Below are 26,333 nucleotides of genomic sequence, written 5' to 3' on the forward strand. Positions count from 1 at the left end.
AAGCAACAAGAACAATTTCACCAATAACTTTTTACAACATGAAATAAACACAAGAATCACAAACGAGGTACCGCCTCATATACAACAAGAAGCACAACCGAGGTACCGCCTCGAATTCACAATTCTCAATTTCAATCACAATATTTCCTTATATCACCGAGGGAGCCTAACATTTAGTTTTAAAAAATATTTTTTCCGAAATAGCTACCCGCGTTTTAGCCCACCTTATCATACTGCGTGGCTTCAAGTAGTTCCCCTACTAGCAACACGCGTATCAAACCCCTTTATCTCACCGCATGCGTATCAACCCCAAGCCTTTTATGACCGCATGCGTATCAATATCAGAACATAATCACAATTCGAACTACAAGTGCCCATACGCCACAACTTGCCAGAAGAATCAACAATATCAATATTTTCACAACAAATAGCCCATGACTTAACCATAATGTGCACAAGAATCTCAATAATAATAATATAAAAGTGAATAGCATAACAAAAAAGATATCTCAACAATTAACATCTTTGCCTTAATATGATAACGGCTTTCTCAACTTCAACACCAATAACTCAACTACAAGATATTTCACGAAATAACAACTTCAACTACAAGTAATTCAACAATTTAAAGATGTAACAAAACGCAAGGAAGGCGATAACTTCAACTAAAGTATATAAGAGCAAATTAGCAAGTAAGAAGTGAAACAATATTAACAATGTCAAATAAAGCATGTAAGGGTAGATTAGCACATGAAAGGGTGGATTAACAATGAAAGATATAACATGTTAAGACAATTCAATTAAAAGCATGATAAGAGTCTAAATAGTCTAAACCGGTCAAATACCAAATATAGCCTGTCACCTTGCGTACACGGCCTTCACACAACACAATTAGCACAAACAAATCAATTCCTAAGGGGTAGTCTCCCGACACAAAGTTAGGCAAGATACTTACCTCAACTAGGCCAACTCAACCCTCGGAAATAGCTTTTCCCCTAAAATTCGTCACCTCACGGCTCAAATCTAACTAAAATTGACTTAATATCATCAAACAATGCAAGAGAAAACAACTACAATAGACAAAGTTATGATCTTTACATTTTTTCCAAAATGTCAACAAAAGTCAACCCGAGGCCCGCCCGAGCAAAACCCGGGTCCAAAGGTAGATTCCGGTTACCCATAATCTCACGAGTTCATATATGTGATTATTTTAAATATCCGAGTCCATATCTACTTTCAAAACTCAAATTCTTATTTTTCAAATTGACAAAGTTTCCCAAATTTTCCTCTTTGATTCATATAAATTTGATGTTAAACCTAAGATATAATCATGAAATATAGTTGGAAATTGATTAGAATCACTTACCAAATATTTTGTAGATGAAAATTCCCTCTCCAAATCGCCTCCCACCGAGCCTAGGGTTCTAAAATATGATACAATGATATGAAATCCTGACCTTCTAACCTTTATTCAGTTACAGATGTCGCAATTGCGACACTAGGTTCGCAATTACGAACCCTCGCAATTGCGAAGAATTTCTTGCAAATATGGTAACTGCCCAGCCTACAAGGACTTCACAAATGCGAACCTTGTCCCTTCGCAAATGCGATAATTTGGTCGCAAATGCGAACTGCCCAGCTCAAGCTTAATCTTTGCAAACGCGAACAAGGTATTGTGCTATATTCGCAAATGCGAGGCTGGTGCTCGCAATTGCTACATGAGAGCACCAACACACCAGATTTTCTGTGATAAGTCCAAAACACTCTGAAACACGTCCGAAACTCATCTGAGCCCTCGGGGCTCGAAGCCAAACATCCACACATGTCTAAAAATATTATACGAACTCGTTTGCGCGATCAAAACACAAAAATAACATCTAGAACTACAAATAGGACACTAAAACGCATGAATTTCAAAGTTCAAGAACTACTAGAATTGCAACTAAACGTCTGAATCCTATCAAATCAACTCCAAACGATACCAAATTTTGCAGACAAATTCTAAATAGCATAAAGGGCCTATTCCAAGTACCAAAACCAAATTACGATCCCGATCGCCAAAAGTTAACCTACGATCAAACTTCTAGACTTCAAATTGCCAAATTTTGGCCAAACAACACAAATCGGCCTATGGACTTCCAAATTCGATTCCGGACATACGCCCAAGTCTAAAATCACGATACGAAGCTATCGGAGCCATCAAAACACCGTCTCGAGATGGTTTTCACAAAAGTCAAATTTTGGTCAATATTTCTAACTTAAGCTTCTAAGTCAGGAACCAAAGGATCTAAATCAACCTGGAATCTTCCCAGAACAAAACTAATCAACCCCGTAAATCATAAAATTATAAACACACATGTATGGAGCATGTGTGGGGGGGAGTAACGAGGCGCAATTACATAAAACGACCGATCATGTCGTCACATTGTCTCTTCTCGTCTTTTCCGTCTCCTTGAGCCGATGATCTATCAGAAACATTCTCTCTACTGTTGTCTCTTCTCGTCTTTTCCGTCTCCTTGAGCCAATGGCCTATAAAAAACATTCTCTCTATTCCATCTAAGTAGGGGTAAAGTTTGCATATGCACTACGTTCCTCATACCTCAATTGTGGAATTTTACTGGGGCGCTGTTGTTGTCGAAGAAAGAAAGAAAAAGCATAACATCCTAAATAAATGGTATTATGGTCCCCAAAGTATAAAATCAGAAATCCTGAAAAATGACACATTTAATATTTTCACCTCACAAAAAATGTCCTATTCTCTTTACCGCCGTCTCCATAATGTCTTCACCAACACCGCTAAATCCCAAGTCCTTGCAGCCATCGCCGACGCCAAACCCAAAGTTCCTCCACCCTTCAACCCAATCAGTGAACCCGAATCCTCCAAAGAACAGAAATTTCGGCCACTGATTCGTAAATTCAAGTATTTGTCAAAAGATCCCAGATTCCGCTGCAGGCATGTAAATTATGAATCTTTCGTACGACGACTCAGCCGAACCCAACAGTTCTCAGCTATTGAAGATATCCTCGAGCACCAAAAAATTTACCCAGAAATAGAAGATGAGGGTTTCGTTGTACGACTCATTTCTTTGTATGGGAAAGCTGGTATGTTCGAGCAAGCCCGGAGACTGTTCGACGAAATGCCTGAGTTAAACTGTGAGCGTACAATCATATCATTCAATGCTCTATTGGCAGCTTGTGTTAACTCAAAGAAATATGATAAAATTAGTGAGATTTTCAGGGAATTACCTGGGAAATTAGCTATTGAGCCAGATGTTATTTCGTATAATACGGTGATCAAAGCATTATGCGAGATGGGTTCGTTGCATTCCGCAGTTTTAGCAGTGAAGGAGATGGAAAAAATGGAATTGACACTGATGTTGTTACTTACAATACACTTTTAGATGCGTTTCACAAGAATAATATGTCTTCTGAAGCTGAAAAAATGTGGACTTTGATGGAAAAGAAGAATGTGATTTCCAATGTTAGGAGCTATAATTCGCGAATACGCTGGTTGGTAGAAAACAATCAGGTAGTAGAGGCCGAGGAATTGTTTGAGGAGATGAAGAATAGGGGAATAAATCCTGATACATACATTTATAATTCCATGATTAAAGCTTGTGCAAAGGATGGCAATTTGGAATTGGCTAAAATTTGGTATGTTATGTTGGAGGAAAACGGTTGTGCTCCTAATCGTCCCACATTCAAGTTACTTATTACGCTGGCATGTGATAAAGATGATCCTGATTCTGCTTATGACTTGTGCAAGAAGTGTATTAATTTGAAACTAAATGTTTTTACTGGTACAATCCAAAGGGTGGTTGATGCGTTGGTTGATCACTCGATGATCGAAGAAGCAAAGGAGCTTCTGGAGATAGGAAAGAACTGTCCTTTCCGTTATAAGCTGTCAATGCCAAACGATCTCCAGTAATATTACATCTCTGTTAACCCGAGTTGTTTGCCTCTACTGATTGGGTTATGATTTAACAAGTTTCTAATTTCCTTGAGTGTGACAATCGTGATCGAAGAAGTAGAATATCTTGTGGAGTTAGGGAATTAGATGCCACCATTATAAGCTGGAAAAGGGAATAAATGCCCAGCGATACAATATTTCTGTCAAAGTTTGGTCGGTATATGTTTCCTCTATTGATTTGGGTTACTATATCATGAGCTTTGTTTCAATCATGAGACACCACCTATTCCAGCACTGATTTGAGTTGTGCAATATGTAAGTAGGTTTTTTTTTCAATTGAGACACCACCTATTCCAGCATTAATTGGCACTTTCAATTGCCAGCTAATTAAAAAGATTAAATTTGGTGTTCCAAAAGGTTTCGTGAATATGTGCAATTCTGACATGTGTTTTACTTAATTCCCAAAGGAAGCTTATCTTAGGCTGAACTTTATTTGCCCAGTACTATTTTGCTAAGGCAGGACATTACCCATTTTCTTCTGTTGAACACAAAATTGAAATAAAGAAGAATAAGTGCAGTTTTTCCTGTTTCTTGAATCCAAAATTATCATACAGTTGGTCATGTTCCTTAAAGACCAAACTGGTTTGCATCCATCTTCTAGGATTGGAATCAGAACATGGACACTTATTTTTAGAGGAACTTCCTATCTCAAAGATTACGACAAAGGTTAAATACTAAATTGTATTTAGAGCAGGAAGTTGTTGACCCATAAAATCAAACTTGTAGATAGGGCAGCAGCATCGATCAAACCATGACCAAAGATAATCGTTCTTAGCAAACAATTACGAGTGTAAGAGAGAGAATATATGATGAGATAGGAATCGAAAGGGACATGTTTAACATTATGCAACACAGTAAAATACAGTGATTAGCACGCTTGGTTCATATGATTTAGGCATACTTGTACATGCATAAAAAGAGAAGCCTTATTATTGTCGAAGGAGAAATGCATAATATAATTAGGACGAGTGATTCAAATTTCAGACTATATACCTTATATCTTGTCTAAGCTTTGTAAAGACACATGCAATTACATGGGACAGAATGGATTAATGCAATTAACAAACTATCTGGGATGAAACTATCACTTTTTGGTTTATTTCAAAAGCCTTTACTAAAGTTTACGTTTTGAGACATTTACACAAAAGAAAATGTAACTGGGACATAAAAATTACTTTTGAAAAGGCAATCCACCTACTAAATTAAGATCCAATTATTCAAAATGAACCTGATATTAAAAGTTCCTTCTAAAAAATTCTCTTCAATGTCTTATTAGAACGAAAAAATTTTGGCCGGATCAAAGGTCGAACTTCCGTTCTCCTGCAAAATGTCATTAACCAGACAAACTTATATTGCAACAAAACAATTTAGGTAAGCAATTGCTTTTTTCCCTAATTATATGCTAATATTATTACTCATAATATTTCTATTTTTTAACCTACTTAACCTCTAGCAGAGACCTTCCTAGTCTATAATTACTTCGAATGGATTGAACTAGACATACGATGAGTGTCTTCTTTAGAGTTCTGATAGGTACATGTTGACATGAATCCATTAAGGAGTGAACGACTATTTCCCAATTCCACAAGCTCTTTGGCTTTTTCTGGAATGAGTTGATCAACCACCTGTAGCGCTGTCGTGGAATATAAAATTGACTCAAATCAGTAGACTTTTTGTTACCCATAAGATGATCATGAAGTTTCTTATAGAAATTTGTATCACGGAAACAGAAGAGTCCACCACTTGTAAAGATTCCACCACTATGTTTACAATTAACTCCAATTATCAAGGATATCACGAAGTGAAGCAAATAATACTGGGAAAAAAAAATACTACTACAAATGTGACACTGAGAAAATACAATTTTAAGATAGACTTTCCTTGGGGAATCAAGGTAAAACACAAGTCAAAAATTCCTGTTTTCTGACGTTGCACATGAAGTTCTACAAGTAAACAAGAAAAACCCTTTGGCAAGAGTAAAATCTTTCTTGTTTAATTAGTTGGCAATTGGAAGTTTGGAAACTGGAAGCGCCAATTAATGCGAGCGGTATCTCATCATTGAAACAAGAAACTCCTTATATCCTGCTGCTAAACTCCTTACTTTGACAGAAAAGTAATATCACTAGGCATCTTTTCCCCTTCTGTAAGCATATAATGGTTCCAGCTAATCTTCCCCGACTCCACAAGATCTTCTAATTCTCTAATCTTCCCTGACTCCACAAGATCTTCTAATTCTTTCACAAGGACCACCTAATCATCGAAACAGAAAACTTGTAATATCATAATCCCAACCAGTGGAGACGAACTGTCAAAGAGATGTGATATTACTAGGCATCATTTGGCACTGTCAGCTTATAATGGAAAGAGCAGTTCTTTCCCATCTTCACAAGCTCTTTTGCTTCTTCGATCATGGAGTGAGCAACCAACATATCAACAACCCGTTGTATTATACTAGTATAAACAGTATGTTTCAAAACAATACACTCCTTGCACAACTTATAAGCGAAATCAGGATCACCCTTATCACAGGCCAGAGGAATAAGTAACACGAATGTCACAAGATCAGGAAGACAACCGTTTTCCTCCAACTTCGCATACCAACTTTTAGCCAATTCCAAATCGTCATCCTTTGCCCGAGCTGAAATCATCGCGTTATGACTATGAGTATCAGGGTTTACTCCCCTTTTCTTCATCTCCTCAAACAATTCCTCAGCCTCTACAACCTGACTGTTCTCTACCAACGAGCGTAATCGCGAGTTATAACTCCTAACATTCGGAATAACATTCTTCTTTTCCATCAAAGTCCACATTTTTTCAGCTTCAGAAAAATTATTATTCTTGTAAAACACATCCAAAAGTGTATTGAAAGTAATAACATCAGGGTCAATTCCATTTTTTCCCATCTCTTCAATTAGCTGAACTGCAGAATGCGGTGAACCCATCTCACAGAAGGCCTTGATCACCGTATTATACGAAACAACATCTGGCTCAATAGCTAATTTTCCAGGAAATTCCCTGAAAATCTCACTAATTTTATCATATTTCTTCGAATTAACACAAGCTCCCAGTAGAGCATTGAATGACATGACTGTACGCTCACAGTCTAAGTCAGGCATTTCGTCGAACAGTTTCTGGGCATGCTCAAACATACCAGCTTTCCCATACAAGGAAATGAATCGTACAACGAAACGCTCACTTTTTATTTCTGGGTAAACTTTTTGGTGTTCGAAGATATCTTCAATAGCTGAGAACTGTTCGTCCTGGATGAGCCGGCGTACGAAAGATGCATATTTTTGATAACTGCGGCGAAATTTAGGATTCTTTGAGTCTTGCTTGAATTTACGAATCAGCGACCGAAATGTTTGCTCTTTAGAGGATTCGGGTTTACTGATGGCTTTGACGGGTTGAGGAACTTTGGATTTGACATCGGCGATGGCAGTAAGGACCTGGGGTTTGGCGGTCTTGGTGAATACATCATGGAGACGGCGGTAGAGAGAAGCCATTTTTTGCGAGGTTATAGCTTAACCAGTGCTGAAAAGCTTATTTAAAAGTAGTGATTTTAAAAATAAGCAGTTACGTGTTTGGATAAAAGTACTAAAATTAATAATAAGCAACTAAAGAATTGGGTATACGAAAAGTTTTGTTTTAAAAAGAAGTATTTTAGGGAAGAATAGTAAATATTTTGGTCAAACCTAAAGTGGTTATAAGCTGAAATGATAAGTTAAGGGACACCAACTTATGGCTTTTGGCTTATTTTTGGCTTATAAGCACTTTTAATTTTACCAAACGCATAGATAAGCCAAAAAGTGTTTATAAGTCAGTTTGACCAGCTTATAAGCTTAGCCAAACACCCTCTAAATGTGTCATTTTACGCGACTTCGGCTATATGTTTTATACAGCTTTATCTAACGGACCATAATACCAAGTAGGTCAAGACTCAAGATTCTTCTCTATTTGTCTTTTAAATTAAAAACCATTTGAAAAATAAACTAGACGATAACTTTTTCTTTTCTCCCCTTTGATTCTCCTTTGACCCCTCTTCCTATATATTAGAGCTATTTGTGATGACCAGGCATGTCATCATGCCACCTAAGCGCCATTTGACATATATTAATGTCATGTGGAAGCTTACATAAGAAGAAGGCTAGTATTTGTGAGAAGATTCTAGATAGGTATGGACATTTCCTTAGGAATAACCTAGATCCTTATGAATTTGCTAGGAAAGTCCTTGGAATCTTCTAGGCTTGTAGAAAATTATAGAAAAAGCCCTTATCTTGTAAATATCAAGGACTTGTATAATAATTAATATTTACACACTAGCCCCTAGGAGACTAGTATATAAAGGGGGTCATTCATTTGTAATTCATCATGCAAACAATTCAAGTTCTCTCTAATACAAAGCTTCCTTTAAAAATTCTCTTGTGTTCTTTCTTCCATTCTTTTAGCGATCTTGAGTGTAGTAAGGCTAACTTGACATAGCAAGAACGTGAGCGAGTTATCAAGTGTCGTATGTGTACTTAGTTAACAACTAAGGACGTGACAACGTGGTATCCGAGCGAAGGTTTCAACTAAGGGAATGGCGAACGACGGAGAAATTAACGCTGCCAACACCCAAGCCAACGTCATCCAGGATGTTGTTGGCAAGAGTGGCCGTAGCAAAAAGAGGAATGCCACCAACAAGAGCCAGGAGGTGCCACTTGAGGTTGTGTCAAACGAAGGGCTTACATCCCAAGAAACATCTGCCACTGAGGCGAGCGAGGATGAAGTGAAGGTCCTTCCAGAGGACGTCTCGCTCGGTAAAGAGTGGGTGATGAAGATGAACGCGGGGATGGACGCCGTGGAAATATTTGGCCAACGTTTGGGGAAGGTGGAAGGCACCCTTAACGTTCTTGAGGGGCACACTCTTGAAGAGATTGAGAGTATCTGAAATGACTTGGAGGGACGTACACAGACTGAGATGGAACTAAGGCAAACCATCACTGCCTTAGAGTGCAGACTCATGGAGGCTTTGAGTACTATCGATGCTATGAAGGCAAAGATAGAGTCACTCGAGGAGCATGTCAATGCTGGCGTGACCGAGGTAGCCAGCAATGTTGTGGTGACGAGGGAGTCCAAGATCAACACTGCAGTATTGTACCTCTCAGAGATTGTCATGCTATGGTGGAGAAGGAAGATGGCCGACGTAGATAAAAGTCTATGTATTATTAGCACATGGGATCAGTTCAAAGCAAAGTTCAAGCGACAGTTCTTTCCAAACAACGTCTTGTACGAGGCAAGGCGCAAGCTTAGGGAATTGAAGCAAACAGGGAGCATACGTAACTATGTCAAGGAGTTCACTACCCTTATGCTTCAAATCCCCAACCTGACCAATGATGACTTGTTGTTCCACTTCATAGACGGGTTGCAAAATTGGGCTAAGCAGGAGTTGCAACGCCGACAAGTCACTGATATATACCAAGCCATAGTGGAGGCCGAATCATTGATTGATTTCAGGAATGACAAGCACGACAAAAGCAATGTCAAAGAGTCAAAGGTTAACAATGCCAAAGGTGGGGGAGACCGTGGCAAAGTTAAGGAGATACAACAACAATAATCCAAGACTCAAGATTTCAAAAAGTCGAGTGGTCGTCAGGGCTACGCCGAGAAGAAGGCGCATGTCGAGAAGAAGGGATGCTATATATGCGGAGGGCCACATGGATTCAGGAATTGTCCTGACCTCAAGAGCCTCAGTGCCATGGTATGTGAGCGGAAGGAGCAGCCACAAGGAGAGAGTCCAGGAACCGCACAGTTGGGTATGATCGGATTATGTGGTGCTATCACGAAGCAAGCTATCCAACCTACCGAGAATGGAAATCAGTATATGGATCTCCCCATCAACAACAAGCCCGCTCGTGCAATGGTGGATACTGGAGCAACTCATAATTTTGTGACTGAGGTTGCCGCAAAGAGACTAGAATTGAAGCTTGCTCCAACCAATTCTCGCGTCAAGACCATGAATGCTGAGATACAGAATGCTCGGGGGGTAGCTAATGGAGTTGGTGTTAAATTGGGAACTTGGAAAGGTATGACAAACTTTACCGTAACCGCTATGGATATCTTTGACATCATACTGGGGTAAGAGTTATTTAGACATTGTCATACTTTAATCGACCCCTACCTCCAACGTCTCTTGGTTATGGAGCGAGAAGGAGCTTGCGTGGTACCTACAGTGGCTATGCCACACGGACAGATCCAAACACAACTCTCAGCTATGCAAGTTGTCAAGGGGATCAAGAAGGGGGAGCCGACATTCGTGGCAACCATTGCAAGTCTAGAGGAAGACAAAAAATTTCAAGAGTGAGTGCCACCTTGCATAGAGAAGTTGCTTAAGAAAAACAAAGATGCCATGCCCGAGGAGTTGCCTAAGCACTTGCTGCCCAGGCGAGAGGTGGATCATAAGATTGAGTTGGAGCCAGGGGCTAAGCCACCTGCATTTGCCCCATATCGTATGACACCTCCCGAGCTAGAGGAGCTCAGGAAACAATTGAAGGAGCTACTAGATGCTGGTCATATTCGCCCATCAAAGGCACCTTTTGGCGCACCAGTATTGTTCTAGAAGAAGAAGGATGGATCGTTGCGTTTGTGCATAGACTACCGAGCACTTAATAAGGTCATCGTGAAGAATAAGTACCCGATCCCACTCATTGCTGACTTGTTTGATAGACTTGGGCAATCCAAGTACTTTACCAAGGTGGATCTTCGAAAGGGCTACTACCAGGTTTGCATTGCGGAAGGGGATGAGCCAAAGACAACATGTGTGATGAGATATGGAGCCTTTGAGTGGTTGGTGATGCCCTTCGGCTTAACCAATGCACCGACCACATTTTGCACCCTTATGAACAAGATTTTTCATCCCTACCTTGATCAGTTCGTGGTAGTCTACCTAGATGACATAGTCATCTACAGCAACACCTTGGAGGAACACATGGAGCACTTAAGGAAGGTTTTCTAAGTCTTGCGGGAGAACGAGCTATACATCAAGAGAGAGAAGTGCGAGTTTGCACAATCAAAGGTGCACTTCTTGGGCCATGTCATTAGCAATGGCGAGCTATGCATGGACGAGGCTAAGGTACGTGCTATCCAGGAATGGGAGGCACCCATAAAGGTAATTGAGTTGAGATCCCTCCTTGGCCTTGTTAACTACTATTGTCGGTTCATCAGTGGATGCTCAGCAAAGGTCACACCATTGACTGAGTTGCTAAAGAGAACAAGCCATGGGTTTGGACGAAGCATTGTCAAAAGGCATTTGAAGGCCTTAAGGCAGCTGTAATAGAGGAGCCAGTCTTGGCATTACCTGACTTTGCCAAGACTTTTGAGGTGCACACAGATGCCTCAGACTTTGCCATTGGGGGTGTCCTGATGTAGGATAAGCATCTCATAGCATTTGAGAGCCGCAAGTTAAATGAGACGGAGCGACATTAGACGGTACAAGAGAAGGAAATGACTGCCATTGTGCATTGCCTTCGTACATGGAGACATTATCTGCTCGGGTCGAGGTTCGTGGTCAAGACTGATAATGTGGCTACTAGCTACTTTCAGACACAGAAGAAGGTCACACCAAAGCAGGCTAGGTAGTAGGATTTCTTGGCCGAGTTTGATTATGCGCTGGAGTATAAGCCGGGCAAAGGTAACATTGTAGCCGATGCCTTGAGCCGGAAAGCCGAGTTTGCTGCAATCACTTCAGCGAGATGGGATATTCGGGAGGCTATAAAATAAGGCATGCAACATGACCCAGCAGCCAAACAACTTATCGAGTTAGCCAACCAGGGCAAGACGAGATGTTTTTGGGTAGAAGACGGCATATTGCTTACCATGGGTCGGCGGGTCTACGTGCCTAAGTTTGGAGACATTAGACGGCGGATCATAAGGGAGAGTCATGATACAATATGGGCTGGTCATCTAGGCCAACGTCGCACCAGGGCCTTAGTTGAGTCAGTCTACTATTGGCCACGCATGCGAGATGATATAGAATGTTATGTGCAGACTTGTCTTGTATGTCAGCAGGACAAGGTTGAGAAACAACAACCCGGAGGACTTTTGGAGCCACTACCAGTTGCAGAGCATCCATGGGAGAGCGTGACTATGGACTTTATCACTTGCCTACCAAGGTCCGATGGTTATGGTACTATTATGGTGGTTGTGGATAGATTTTCCAAATATTCCACCTTCATGCTCGCCTCACCAGGTTCAACAACCAAGGAAGCCGCCAAGCTATTCTTTAAGAACGTGGTGAAGTATTGGGGCTTACCAAGGTATATAATCAGTGATCGAGACCCCCGCTTTACTGAAAACTTTTGGAGAGAGTTGTTTGACATACTTGGTATGGAGCTGCACTTTTCTACTAGTTTCCACCCACAAAGGATGGACAAATGGAACGAGTCAATGCCTTACTAGAATGCTACTTGAGGCATTATGTAAGCGCGCATCAGAAAGATTGGGCAAGGCTCATAGACATTGCTCAATTCTCTTATAACTTGCAGCGGAGTGAGTCCATGGGACGGACACCATTTGAGCTAGCCACAGGCCAACAACCACAAACTCCACATTCCTTACCAGCCGCGTTCGAGGGAAAAAATTTGGGGGCTTATCATATGGCCAAAGGATGGGAGGAGCAGCTCGACACTGCTAAGTCCTACTTGGATAAGGCAGCTAAGAAGATGAAGAAGTTTGCGGACCGTAAGCAGCGTCCCACATACTATAGAGTTGGGGACATGGTCATGGTGAAGTTTAACCCAAGACAGTTCAAGGCACTACGGGGCATGCATCAGAATCTGATTCGCAAGTATGAGGGGCCATTTAAGATCGTCGCCAAGGTAGGCAAGATCTCATACAAGCTTGACATGCCATCGTATCTTAAGATCTACCCTGTCTTCCATGCCAGCATGCTTAAGCCATATCATGAAGATAAGGATGATCCGAGTAGGGGCCAATCAAGTCGGGCGCCAATGACTATCACCGCCTTGCATGATTGGGAAAAGGCAATCACTGGAGGAGGCCACGTGGGAATGATATGAAGACTTGTGGCAATTCAAAGATAAGATCCGAGAGTTTATGCAGCAGCATTGCGCCGCGGTCGTCGCAATATTGGGTGGGGGAGAGTGTGATGACCTGCCATGTCATCATGCCACATAGGCACCATTTGACATATATTAATGCCATGTGGAAGCTTACATAAGAAGAATGCTAGCATTTGTGAGAAGATTCTAGAGAGGTATGGACATTTCTTTAGGAAGATCCTAGATCCTTATGGATTTGCTAGGAAAGTCCTTGGAATCTTCTAAGCTTGTAGAGAATTTTAGAAAAAGCCCTTATCTTGTAAATACCAAGGAATTGTGTAATAATTAATATTTACACACTAGCCCCTAGGAGATTAGTATATAAAGGGGGCCATTCATTTGTAATTCATCATGCAAACAATTCAAGTTCTCTCTAATAAAAATCTTCCTTTAACAATTCTCTTGTGGTCTTTCTTCCATTCTCTTAGCGATCTTGAGTGTAGTAAGGCTGACTTGACATAGCAAGAACGTGAGCAAGTTGTGCAAGATCGTGAGCGAGTTATCAAGTGCCGCACGTGTACTTAGTTAACAACTAAGGACGTGACATATTGCTCTTTTGGTAACTCGAACCCTTCGAATTATACGTGGGGGTACTGACCATTTGAGTAATTCCCGTTTGTCAATTAGACTATAACTTGACCTAGTTTTTTTTAAAAAAAATTATGCACAAGGAATAGAAAAAGGAGAAGAAGAGAGACGATTATTAACTCGATTATATACATAAACTTCCACCTTGTTTAACCTAGTTATTTAACGCTTTTTTGAGGTTGGGGAGACTTGGGACGTTGTCATTTTTCAAGTTTAGTTTTATTGATTGATGTACAATGTTATGAAAATAGCCTCATAGTACTTAAAAAAGGTGTTGATATTTTTTTAGACATATTTTAAAAAGAAAAATATAGCAAATATATTAGGAGGCTCACCTTAATTATCTAAGTCCTAGGAAGCTCATTTGCACACTCTTCTTCCTGTTTTTAAGCACACTATTTATTTTTGAATTTCTATACATATTTGACCTCAACGTAAGAGAAAGAAAAAAGAAGAAAGTAAAAAAGAAAGAGAGAGATGAATACACTGGGTGTTTTGAAAATCAGAGTACGCAGAGGGATTAATCTTGCAGTGAGAGATGCTTTTGGTAGTGATCCTTATGTTGTCATCACCATGGGCGGCCAGGCATGTTCTTTCTCTCTCTAAATATTATAGTTTCTTTTTTCTTTTTATTTTTGTATCAATCAATGCTTTTGCATGGTTTTCATGAATCTGTTATTGAAATTATATATGTTATTTGTGGAATTATGGTGGCTATTTTTTGAATTATTTTTCATTTGTTTCATATCCACAAACAAAGACCGAATCTTCGTTAGATTTGCTACACACATATCCCAAATTAAGAGGAGTGAAGATATGCTTTTAATTGTTGTCTTCACGAGGTTTAATTTGAGAGTTTATCTTTTTTACATTCTGTGTTGTCACATGAATGTGAGGAGACCATATTTTCCAATTTATGCAATATTTTCTAATATAGGAGTGTGACCTATCCTTGCTTCTGATATTGTTCCTAATTGTATTCTATAGAAAGTGAAGACTCGAGTTATTAAAGAGAATATCAATCCTGTATGGAATGAGGAGTTGAGCCTTGCACTCTACGATCCCAGCCTTCCTATTACTTTAGTAAGTATCCTCCTCAATTTAGCTGAATTTATATATAAAAAGTTGAGGCTTATACAATATAGATTTGACGATGAACTTCACGTACTTGACCAAAAAAAAAGTCATTAAACTTGTACGTGAGGGTCGTGTTGGGGCAGAGGCGGACCCAAAATTTAAAGGTTACAGGTGCACTTTTGGATTCAACCAAAATCTGTTTTGTATATAGTGTACTCACTACTTGTATATTACTATTTTCTAAAAACATGCACATGTATACATGTAATTTTTACCGAATTTTACGAGTGTCGGCGACCCCTCTTTATATAATATAGGTCCGCCTCTGGCTGCAGGCTTAAAACAAGAAACAAATAATGTATCTCGTTATTAATAGTTTAAACTTATTGATGGGATGATTATACAATTCAACAAGAACTTGACTCAAATGAATTGCTTACATGGGTTGTCTGAATATTCTTTTTTTGTAGACGGTGTATGACAAAGATACGTTCACTGCAGATGACAAAATGGGAGATGCCAAGATAGATATAAAACCCTATATTGATGCAATAAACATGGGATTAGAAGGACTCCCAGATGGTGTCAGGGTGGATAGAGTTCAGCCAAACAGGGACAATTGCCTTTCTGATGAAAGTTGCATAGTATGGGAGAATGGAAAGATGACACAAAACATGATTCTTAGATTGCAACATGTAGAATGTGGTGAAATTGAGATTCAAATTGAATTGATTAATGCTCAAGGTCGTAGAGGTGGCCTTTACATCTAAAAAAAATACTTTTGTTTAGTTTTAATATATGTAATCTATCAATTTTGACATATAAATTTATATAACTATATTCGTTACTGTTGTAACTTGTAAGTAATATTAATTTTTTGTTTTGTTTATTGTATTGGCATTGAGCATACTGTATGGGTCCAAATTTGACCGACCACGACCGACGACGAGTACGACGATTAACAGAGTCTCCTCGAATTGACGCCCTGAGGGAGACGACCCTGAGACAAACCAGAGACGGGACGACCCTTGTAATAATGTATGGCTATCAGAGGACATTGGGTATATTCCTTTGAATATTCCTTGTATTTTGCCCTTTACAGTTTAGAAGAATTTCTCTCTTAGTATAAAAGGAGGACAATAACCTTGTAACCGGTATTAAAAACTCTGGAGACATTACTATTTTTATGAATGAAAAGAAACCTCGTGACCTATCTTCTCCTTATTTATCGATCTTTCTAGAGATTATTATCCTCAGCTAAGATTTACCCCTTCATCTTTGATTGATTTGTTCAAAAAGGTCTTAATATCTTTTGAGTCAAACAATTTGGCGCCGTCTGTGGGGATTTCTATAGCTGAAATCGTAGTTTTCATCTAGATTCTTGAAAGAAATAATCACCTTTCTTCAGCTCCATAAAAGCCAACGATGGCGGAAAAGGGAGAAGCGAGGCTAAAGGCAATAGAAGGTGTCACAAACAACTTCCTGAATTCCTTCAACGAAGTCGGAAGAGAAGACAGTGAGAATGCAACACCAATCGTTACACCTGAAGGAGAGATCTCACCTCCTCCACACGGGGATCTAACGATCTTGCGCAAGAGGGAAACCTCAACATCCGCAGTAGGAGAAGCGCCACCGGCTGTCAAAAGGCTACTAGAAGAATGGTTAACGAGTACCTTGAGAAACATGCTCGAGAAACCCATTCAGGGAGGTGTCGAAGGCTACCCACAGAAACCGTAGCTGCTGCCGATGAGCCAAAAGCTACACGAACAGGTAACACCCGTACTATTACTGATACAGGCAACGACGCACTTACGGCCATCTTAAAGAAAATGGAAGAGATGGAAAATGAGAACAAAACACTCCGCGACTAGATGAAAGAGCATCAGGAGAGGTACCAGGCGCTCCGAAGTTGTTACCAAAATGCGATGTGGGCCTATTCGTCGAACAACCATACAGCGAAGGGGCGGCTCCTTTGATGATTCTGATTTTGGATAGATTCGATGTGAGTGGAGGCCGATTTGAAGGGCAAAGGCATCGCGGAGTAGTATTTTCACCAATTTGAGGTAAGTAACCATTGTAAATCTGGAACTGAGGGTACAAACCCCGGTATTTGACTTGTTTTGATAAATGCGGTGACGCACATGCTAGGTGACGAGCGTGTGGGCGTGCACCGGTAGGGATTGTCACTTGGTCCGTCCGTTAGCAACTATTAAGCCGCGTATTTGATTTGGAACCTTATGATATTCCGTATTTTAGCTATTTATACTATATTATGGGTTGTATGCCATGTTTGGGGCCTTATGCCGACCTGTTGAGACCTTTAGGGGTATTTTTACTATTTTTCCTCACTCTACTTGTTGAAAGCATATCCTCAGTCATGTTTTACTTGTTTAAATGTTTAAAACTGGTTTTATCACTCTACTTTAAAATGTGAGGACTGTTTGGGCTGAGTTCCCTAATTTCTATTGTTGAGCCCGAGAGGCTGTGAGATTAATGACTGAGAGTGGTTGAGAACCTAATAGTGAGGATATTGTATGTATATTATAGATCGGGCTGCACGCCGCAGCGATACTTATACGGATCGGGATGCACGCCGCAGTGATATATATTGGATCGGGTTGCACGCCGCAGCGATATATATATTGGATCGGGCTGCACGCTGCAGTGATATGTATATTGGATCGGGCTGCACACCGTAGCGATATGACGCTTGGGCTGTAGGAGCCCCTCCGGAGTCTGTACACCCCGAGTGAGCGTAGTCGACTATTAATTATGGATCATGTTGCATGCCACAACAGTTACTATGATTTCTATTACTATGACATATTAATGAGCCTGAGTGCTGAGAGTGAGTATTGAGTGACGAAAGTTGACTCATGAATGGCTAAGAGGCTGCCCGAGGGGCCATATTCTGAGTGATACCTTGCCCGAGGGGCCAAGTTATGTTATTTTCACTGATTTCACTCTTCTTTTAAAATAAGCCTCTATGGAAAAATTGCTAAGTATATGGTTTCAAGTGTTTAAACTGAAATTTGATGATTTTTCAACGAAACTAGTTTTAAACTGTGGAGTTGACCTATTATCCTGTTGTTTATTCAGTTATATGATTTTTAACTGCTCGTCACTGCTTTCAGACCTTATTTACTTTAGTTACTTACTGAGTTGGTGTGCTCACGTTACTCCCTACACCTTGTGTGCAGATCCAGGTGCCCAAGTGGCAGAGTGAGGGTCCTCAGCTGATCCAGAGGTTGTCGGAGATTTCAAGGTTGTTGCATGGCGTCCGCAGCCCTGTTTTCTCCTTCTTATCTTGTTCTTTCCACATTTTCTAAACTTATGTTGTATCAGACAGTCAGTTGTGTAGTAGAGGCTCTAGACTCATGACACCAGATACTTGGGGGCTGTGTAGTTTTCATGTTTATTTGACTTCTGCATATGTAATTGTGTTTTAAACGCTTATTATGATAATTTGGTATTTAAAAACCTGTGTTAGAAAATGGCTTACTATAAGGAAAAAGGGTTGTGATTAGATGAATGAGTTGGATTGCCTAGTAATATGATAGGTGTCATCACTACTGGTATTTGGGGTCGTGACAAGTTGGTATCAGAGCCTAGGTTACATAGGTCTCGCGAGTCATGAGCTGGTTTAGTAGAGTCCTGCGGATCGTATGGAGACGTCTGTATTTATCCTCGAGAGGCTATAAAACCTTTAGGAAAATCTTCATATTCTTGAAATTCTTGTCGTGCAAACTTTTTGATCCGAATACTAAACTTTTGCTATTCCACTCTCTCACAGATGGTGAGGACATGTACTACTGGTCAGGATGGACGACCACCAGTTCCACCAGTTGGGGCCACCAGAGGCCGAGGATGCGGTCGAGGCCGTGGTAGGGGTAGAGCAGCTAGGGCAGCACTAGCAGATCTACCAGCTGCCCCAGTTTAGGATCAGGTTCCAGTTGTGGACGCTACAGCAGCACCAGCTCAGGCACCAGCTGTGCCCATTGTGATTCTAGGCCTTCAAGAGGCTTTAGCTCAGATCTTATCAGTGTGTACTGGTTTGGCTCAGGCGGTTTCAGTTACTACAGTCGTAGCTACTTCCCAGGCTGGGGTAGGTACCCAGACTCCCGTTGCTCGCACACCTGAGCTGGTTGTGCAAGGACTCCAGACACTGGGGGCACCTCCAGCCTAGCCGGTTGCACCAGCTCAGGAGTTTGTGGTACCAGTTATGCGGGACGATGAGCAGCGTCAACTAGAGAGGCTTGGTAGACTCAAGCCTCTGACTTTTAGCGGTGCAGAGGGTGAGGATGCCTAGGGTTTCTTAGATAAGTGACAGAGGATGCTTCGTACAGCGGGGATTCTAGAGACTAGTGGTGTAGCTTTTACCGCCTTTCAATTTTCTGGGGTTACCTTCACTTGGTGGGAGGCGTATGAGAGGCGTAGGCCTGTTGGTGTAGTGCCCCTTACTTGGTAGTAGTTCTCTATTCTCTTTCTGGAGAAGTATGTGCCACAGTCTCGCCAAGAGGAGTTGCGTAGGCAGTTTGAGCAGTTGCATCAGGGAGAGATGACTGTGACGCAGTATGAGATGTGGTTCTCTAAGTTAGCCTATCATGCGGTTTGGTTGGTTCCCACGGATCGAGAGAGGATTATGAGGTTTGTTGATGGTTTCACGTATCAGCTTCGGATTCTCATGACTAGGGAGAGGGTGACAGGTGATACTTTCGAGGAGGTTATGGATATTGCCCGTGAGATTGAGTCTGTTCGTCACTAGGAGAAAGAGGAGAGAGAGGCCAAGAGGCCTCGAGGATCTAGTAGCTTTAGTGGTGCTCCTTCGAGGGGTCAGTTCCAACAGGTCAGAGGCCGCCTATTTAGGTAGGCTCATTCAGCTCGCCCAGGGTATCGTGGGGCATCTTCAGGTCATGGTTCTTATAGTTCTCATCAGAGCCACTCATCACTTAGTGCCCTTCCAGCCTAGAGTTCGTCCTGTGCTCCATTAATTCAGGTTTCTTCCATGCCAGGTCCTTCTACTAGTCATTCCGGTGCCAAGGGTTCCCTTCATCCCCATCTCCAGCATCAGGGAGTTGTTATGAGTGTGGAGAGTTTGGGCATATGAGGAGGCAGTGTCCTTGTCTTCATGATGGTCAGTCTCAGAAGAGGGGTCAGCCCTCGACTTCTGCTCCAGTTACTTCACCACCCGCCCAGCCAGCTAGGGGTGGAGGTCAGGCAGCCAGGGGTCACCCTAAAAAGGGAGGTCGATCAAGTGGTGGTCAGGGGATGTTTCTATGCTCTTCTGGGTAGACCAGATGTTGCTGCTTCAGATGTCGTGATATCAGGTATTGTTTCAATATGCCATAGAGATGCCTCTGTATTATTTGATCCCGGTTCCACATTTTTTATATGTCATCATACTTTGCCCGTTATCTGGATACGCCGTGAGTCTCTTATTTCACCTGTTCATGTATCTACTCCAGTGGGCGATATTGTTGTTTTAGACCGTATGTATCGGTCGTGTGTGGAAACTATTAGGGGTTTAGAGTCCCGAGTTGATCTTTTATTACTGTGTATGGTGGATTTCGATATCATTTTGGGCATGGACTGGTTATCTCCATGTCGTGCTATTCTGTACTGTCATGCCAAGACAGTCATATTGGCTATACCTGGTGTGCCACGGATTGAGTGGAGAGATTTGACTGACTATGTTCCCAGTAGAGTGATCTCATTCTTGAAGGCTCAGCGTATGGTTGGGAAGGGATATCTTTCGTATCTAGCCTTCGTGAGGGATGTCGATTTTGAGACTCCCGGTATTGATTCTGTTCAGTTGTGAAGGATTTTCCCGATGTGTTTCCTGCAGACCTGTTGGGCATGCCACCGGATAGGAACATTGATTTTGGTATTGACCTGCTGCCGAGCACTCAACCCATTTCTATTCTGTCGTATCGTATAGCACCAACGGAGTTGAAGGAATTAAAAAAATAGCTTCAGGAACTCCTCGATAAGGGGTTCATTCGGCCTAGTGTGTCACCATGGGGTGCGCCGATTCTATTTGTGAAGAAGAAGGATGGCACTATGAGGATGTATTAATTACAGGAAATTGAACAAAGTAACAATTAAGAACAAGTATCCTTTGCCTTGTTTTGATGATTTATTCGACCAGCTTCAAAGAGTGAGAGTGTTCTCTAAGATTGATCTCTGTTCGGGTTATCACCAGTTGAAGATCAGGGACTCGGATATTCTTAAGACAACATTCAGGACCCGATATGGTCATTATGAGTTATTGGTGATGTATTTTTGGGCTGACCAATGCCCCAACAACGTTCATGCATTTGATGAACAGTGTATTTCGGCCCTATCTCGATTCGTTTGTCATAGTCTTCATTGATGATATTCTGGTGTATTCGCATAGTCAGGATGAGCACGCGGAGCATTTAAGAGTTGTGTTGCAGAGATTGAGGGAGGAGAAGCTTTATGCAAAATTTTCCAAGTGTGAGTTTTGGCTCAGTTCAGTGGCTTTCTTGGGGCACTTTGTGTCCAACGAGGGTATTCAGGTTGATCCGAAGAAAATAGAGGCGGTCCAGAGTTGACCTAGACCGTCCTTAGCCACAGAGATTCGCAACTTTCTTGGTTTGACGGGTTATTATCGCCGGTTTGTTCAGGGATTCTTATATCACCCTTGACCAAGTTGACTTAGAAGGGTGCTTCATTTGTATGGTCAGACGAGTGCGAGGAGAGCTTTCAAAAGCTCAAGACAGCTTTGACCACAACTCCAATGTTAGTTTTACCATCAGCTTCAAGGTCATATACCGTGTACTATGATGCTTCGAGAGTGGATATTAGTTGTGTTTTGATGTAGGAGGGTAGAGTTATTGCTTATAGTTGAAGCCACATGAGAAGAACTACCCCATTTATGATTTGGAGTTGGCTATCATAGTTCACGCGTTGAAGATTTGGAGGCACTACCTGTATGGTGTGTCTTGTGAGGTGTTTACTGATCATCATAGCCTCCAGCACTTGTTCAAACAAAAGGATCTCAATTTGAGGCAGCGGAGGTGGTTGGAGTTGCTTGAGGATTATGATATTACTATAATGTACCATCTGGGGAAGGCTAATATGGTGGTCGATGCTTTGAGCCGAAAGGCGGTGAGTATGGGAAGTTTGGCATATATTCCAATTGGGGAGAGACCTCTTGCAGTTGATGTTCAGGCCTTGGCCAATCGATTCGTGAGGTTAGATGTTTTGGGGCCCAGTCGGGTATTGGCTTGTGTGGTTTCTTGGTCTTCCTTATATGATCGCATCAGAGAGCGCCAGTATGATGATCCGCATATGCTTGTCCTGAAGGATAGAGTTCAGCATGATGATGCCATAGATGTGACCATTGGTGATGATGGGGTGTTGAGGATGTAGGGCCAGATATGTATGCCCAATGTGGATAGGCTTCGGGAGTTGATTCTGGAGGAGGCTCATAGCTCACGGTATTCCATTCATCCGGGTGCCGCGAAGATGTATAAGGATCTGAGACAGCATTATTGGTGGAGAAGAATGAAGAAAGACATTGTAGGATTTGTAGCTTGGTGTCTCAATTGTCAGCAGGTGAAATATGAGCATTAGAGACCAAGTGGCTTGCTTAAGTAGATAGATATTCCAGAGTGGAAGTGGGAGAGGATCACTTTGGACTTTGTTGTTGGACTTCCACGGACTCTGAGGAAGTTCGATGGTATTTGGGTGATTGTGGATCGGCTGACCAAGTCCGCACACTTCATTCCTGTGTGTACTACCTATTCTTCAGAGCAGTTGGCAGAGATCTATATCCGAGAGATTGTTCGTTTGCATGGTGTCTCAATTTCCATCATTTCAGATAAGGGCACTCAGTTTACTTCGCAATTTTGGAGGTCTGTGTAGCGGGAGTTGGGTACTCATGTTGAGTTGATCACAACTTTTCACCCTCAGACGAACGGGCAGTTCGAGCTCACTATTCAGATATTGGAGTACATGTTGCGTGCTTATGTCACTGATTTCGGAGGGTCATGGGATTAGTTTCTACCGCTTGCAGAGTTTGCTTATAACAACAGCTACCAATCGAGTATTCAGATGGCTCCATATGAGGCTTTGTATGGGAGTCGGTGTAGATCTCCAGTTGGTTGGTTCGAGCCAGTTGAGGCTAGGCTATTGGGGACAGACTTGGTGCAGGATGCTTTAGAAAAGGCAAAAGTAATTTAGGAGAGGCTTCGTACAGTGCAGTCAAGGCAGAAGAGCTATGCTGATAAGAAGGTTCGGGATGTATCCTACATGGTTGGAGAGAAGGTTCTGTTGAAGGTTTCACCCATGAAGGGTTTTATAAGATTTGGGAAGAAAGGGAAATTGAGTCCTCGGTTCATTGGGCCTTTTGAGGTGCTTCGGAGGATTGGGGAGGTGGCTTATGAGCTTGCTTTTCCACCCAGCTTGTCGAGTGTGCATCCGATATTTCATGTTTCTATGCTCGGAAGTATATTAGAGATCCATCTCATGTTTTGGATGTCAGCACGGTTCAGTTGGATGATGATTTGACTTATGATGTGGAGCCAGTAGCTATTTTGGTTCGTCAGGTTCGAAAGTTGAGGTCAAAGGATATAACTTCGGTGAAAGTGTAGTGGAGAGGTAGTCCCGTGGAGGAGGCTACCTGGGAGACCGAGCGGGAGATGCGGAGCAGATATCCACACCCGTTTGAGGCTTCAGGTATGTTTCTCGACTCGTTTGAGGGCGAACGTTTATTTAATTGGAGAGGATGTGACTACCCGGCCAGTCGTCTCATGAGTTACCATATCATTTTCCCCATTTCTGCTTCTTTATGCTTTATTTATCCGTTTTATATGGTTTCGGGTTGGTCGGATCGAGTTCGGAAAGGATTTGGTAAGGTTTGAGACACTTGGTCTCTTTATAGTGAGTTTAAGTTGGAAAAGTCAACTGGATATTGACTTGTGTGTTAGAGGGATCAGATGTGAGTTCCGATGGTTTGGTTAGCTTCCGGAGGTAGTTTAGGACTTAGGAGCACGATCGGAATGGGTTTTGGAGGTTCAGAGTAGATTTAGGCTTGAATTGGCGAAGTTGATATTTTGGCGATTTCTAGTTGGTAGGCGAGATTTTGATATAGGGGCCGGAATGGAATTCCGAGAGTTGCAGTAGTTCTGTTGTATCATTTGGGACGTGTGTGCAAATATTTCAGGTCATTTGGATGTGGTTTGGCTGGGTTTTTGATCAAAAGCGGAATTTGGAAGATTTTGGAAACTTGGGCTTGAATCCGATGTGTTTTGATTGATTTGATGTTGTTTGAGGTGTTTAGAAGATTGGTACATGTTCGAATAAGGTTTTAGGATATGTTGGAAACTTTGGCTGAGGTCCCGGGGGCCTCAGGGTGATTTCGGATGATTGACAGGGAGTTTGAAACTTTGTTGCAGCTGCTGAATTTGCCGTTTCTGGTATTTTCACACCTGCGGATTGGGGACAGTAGGTTTGATGTCACAGGTGCAATAAGGGAGGCCGCAGAAGTGGAATCTGGATATTTTGGCAGGGACCACAGATGCGGTTGTGGGATCGCACCTACGAAGGCGCAGGTGCAGAAGGTTGATCGCAGAAGCGAGTTTTGGCCGGGTAAGTGATTTCCGCAGAAGCGAACGAATGACCGCAAATGCAGTACCGCAGATGCGAAAATATCTGGGCAGAAGGTATAAATTGTGTCCTTCATGATTTTGAGCTATTTTCACCATTTCTAATTCGGCTTGGTAGTTTTTTGGACGATTTTGAAGAGGGATTTCAAGGGACCTTCATTGAGGCAAGGAATTTGGACCTAAAACGCGTTCCTATGCTATTATTTCACGGATTAGAGCAGATTAATGGAATTTAAGGGCTAAACTTGGGGAAACTAGGGCTTGGAAACTTAGACCATTGCTTGAGGATTTGAAGGACCATTTGAGGTCGGATTTCAGAACTTTTGATATGTATGAACTAGTGGGGAGATGAGGAATCTATTGATGTAAAAAGTATTGAATTTCGAGGCGTGGGCCCGGGGGTCGGGTTTGGCCAATTTTGGGATTTTTGGTATTATTTGATTGTTTTCGCTTGGGCTTCATTCCCTTAGCATATTTTGACATCGTGATTCTGATTTTGGATAGATTCGACGCGAGTCGCGGAGTAGTATTTTCACCGATTTGAGGTAAGTAACCATTGTAAATCTGGAACTGAGGGTACAAATCCCGATATTTGACTTGTTTTGATAAATGCGGTGACGCACAAGCTAGGTGACGAGCGTGTGGGCGTGCACCGGTAGGGATTGTGACTTGGTCCGTGTCATAGCGAATATTAAGCTACGTATTTGATTTGGAACCTTATGATATTCCGTACTTTAGCTATTTATACTATATTATGGGTTGTATGCCATATTTGGGGCCTTGTGCCGACCTGTTGAGACCCTTAGGGGCATTTTTACTGTTTTTCCTCACTCTACTTGTTACAAGCATATCCTCAGTCATGTTTTACCTGTTTAAATGTTTAAAACTGGCTTTATCACTCTACTTTAAAATGTGAGGACTGTTTGGGCTGAGTTCCCTAATTTCTATTGTTGTGCCTGAGAGGCTGTGAGATTAATGACTGAGAGAGGTTGAGAACCTAATAGTGAGGATATTATATGTATATATTATGGATCTGGCTGCACGTCGCAGCGATACCTATATGGATCGGGATGCATGCCACATCGATATATATATTGGATCGGATTGCATGCTGCAGCGATATATATATTGGATCGGGCTGCACGCCACAGCGATATGTATATTGGATCGGGCTGCGCACCGTACCGATATGACACTTGGGTTGTAAGAGCCCCTCCGGAGTCTGTACACCCCCAGTGAGCGTAGTCAACTATAAATTACGAATCGGGCTGCATGTCGCAGCAAGTAATATAATTTCTATTACTATGAGATATTAATGAGCCTGAGTGCTGAGAGTGAGTATTGAGTGATGAGAGTTGAGTCACGAGTGATTTAGAGGCTGCCTGATGGGCCATATTCTGAGTGATACCTTGCCCGAGGGGCCAAGTTATGTTATTTTCACTGATTTCACTCTTCTTTTAAAATAAGCCTCTATTGGAATAAATTGCTAAGTATATGATTTCAAGTGTTTAAACTAAAATTTGATAATTTTTCGACAAAACTGGTTTTAAACTGTGGAGTTGACATGTTATCCTGTTGTTTATTCAGTTATATGATTTTTAACAGCTCGTCACTGCTTTCAGGCCTTATTTACTTTAGTTACTTACTGAGTTGGTGTACTCACGTTACTCCCTGCACCCTGTGTGCAGATCCAGGTGCCTGAGTGGCAGAGTGAGGTCCTCAGCTGATCCAGAGGTTGTCGGAGATTTCAAGGTAGCTGCATGGCGTCCGCAGCCCTGTTTTCTCCTTCTTATCTTATTTTTTCTACATTTTCTAGACTTATGTTGTATCAGATAGTCAGTTATGTAGTAGAGGCTCTAGAATCGTGACACCATATACTTGGGGGCTGTGTATTTTTCATGTTTATTTGACTTCCGCATATGTAATTGTGTTTTAAACGCTTATTACGAAAATTTGGTATTTAAAAACTTG

At 41.7% G+C, this 26,333-nt stretch overlaps 3 protein-coding genes across 3 annotated transcripts; 2 read left to right on the forward strand and 1 right to left on the reverse strand.

Moving 5' to 3' along the window:
* Positions 1-2,747: 2,747 nt before the first annotated feature.
* LOC104218544 (small ribosomal subunit protein mS79 (rPPR3b)-like) lies at positions 2,748-3,928 on the forward strand. Its single transcript, XM_070149264.1, has 2 exons — positions 2,748-3,280; positions 3,334-3,928. Exons 1-2 carry the CDS (start codon positions 2,748-2,750, stop codon positions 3,926-3,928), a joined length of 1,128 nt encoding a protein of 375 aa, XP_070005365.1.
* Positions 3,929-5,267: 1,339 nt separating this feature from the next.
* LOC104218543 (small ribosomal subunit protein mS78 (rPPR3a)-like) lies at positions 5,268-7,473 on the reverse strand. The gene is made up of 5 exons (XM_070149265.1): positions 6,316-7,473; positions 6,072-6,220; positions 5,651-5,730; positions 5,475-5,603; positions 5,268-5,290 (listed from the first exon to the last, which is right to left on the reverse strand). Exons 1-5 carry the CDS (start codon positions 7,471-7,473, stop codon positions 5,268-5,270), a joined length of 1,539 nt encoding a protein of 512 aa, XP_070005366.1.
* Positions 7,474-14,103: 6,630 nt separating this feature from the next.
* LOC104235654 (protein C2-DOMAIN ABA-RELATED 7-like) lies at positions 14,104-15,926 on the forward strand. Its single transcript, XM_070150123.1, has 3 exons — positions 14,104-14,242; positions 14,645-14,736; positions 15,201-15,926. Exons 1-3 carry the CDS (start codon positions 14,131-14,133, stop codon positions 15,498-15,500), a joined length of 504 nt encoding a protein of 167 aa, XP_070006224.1. The 5' UTR covers positions 14,104-14,130; the 3' UTR covers positions 15,501-15,926.
* Positions 15,927-26,333: the final 10,407 nt, after the last annotated feature.

Source organism: Nicotiana sylvestris, chromosome 6, assembly GCF_000393655.2.
Source record: "Nicotiana sylvestris chromosome 6, ASM39365v2, whole genome shotgun sequence".
Classification (NCBI taxonomy): Eukaryota; Viridiplantae; Streptophyta; class Magnoliopsida; order Solanales; family Solanaceae; genus Nicotiana; species Nicotiana sylvestris.

What these genes read in the sequence shown, in the direction of transcription:
- LOC104218544 (XM_070149264.1), top strand. Translation starts at nt 2,748, where the DNA reads ATGTCCTATTCTCTTTACCGCCGTCTCCATAATGTCTTCACCAACACC. An exon ending in ATTGAGCCAGATGTTATTTC is followed by an intron (nt 3,281 to 3,333) that starts GTATAATACGGT and finishes TGCATTCCGCAG; the next exon opens with TTTTAGCAGTGAAGGAGATG.
- LOC104218543 (XM_070149265.1), bottom strand. Translation starts at nt 7,473, where the DNA reads ATGGCTTCTCTCTACCGCCGTCTCCATGATGTATTCACCAAGACCGCC. An exon ending in GATATTACTTTTCTGTCAAA is followed by an intron (nt 5,731 to 6,071) that starts GTAAGGAGTTTA and finishes TTGTAAACATAG; the next exon opens with TGGTGGAATCTTTACAAGTG. An exon ending in CTCTAAAGAAGACACTCATC is followed by an intron (nt 5,291 to 5,474) that starts GTATGTCTAGTT and finishes GACATTTTGCAG; the next exon opens with GAGAACGGAAGTTCGACCTT.
- LOC104235654 (XM_070150123.1), top strand. Translation starts at nt 14,131, where the DNA reads ATGAATACACTGGGTGTTTTGAAAATCAGAGTACGCAGAGGGATTAAT. An exon ending in CACCATGGGCGGCCAGGCAT is followed by an intron (nt 14,243 to 14,644) that starts GTTCTTTCTCTC and finishes TTCTATAGAAAG; the next exon opens with TGAAGACTCGAGTTATTAAA. An exon ending in CCAGCCTTCCTATTACTTTA is followed by an intron (nt 14,737 to 15,200) that starts GTAAGTATCCTC and finishes CTTTTTTTGTAG; the next exon opens with ACGGTGTATGACAAAGATAC.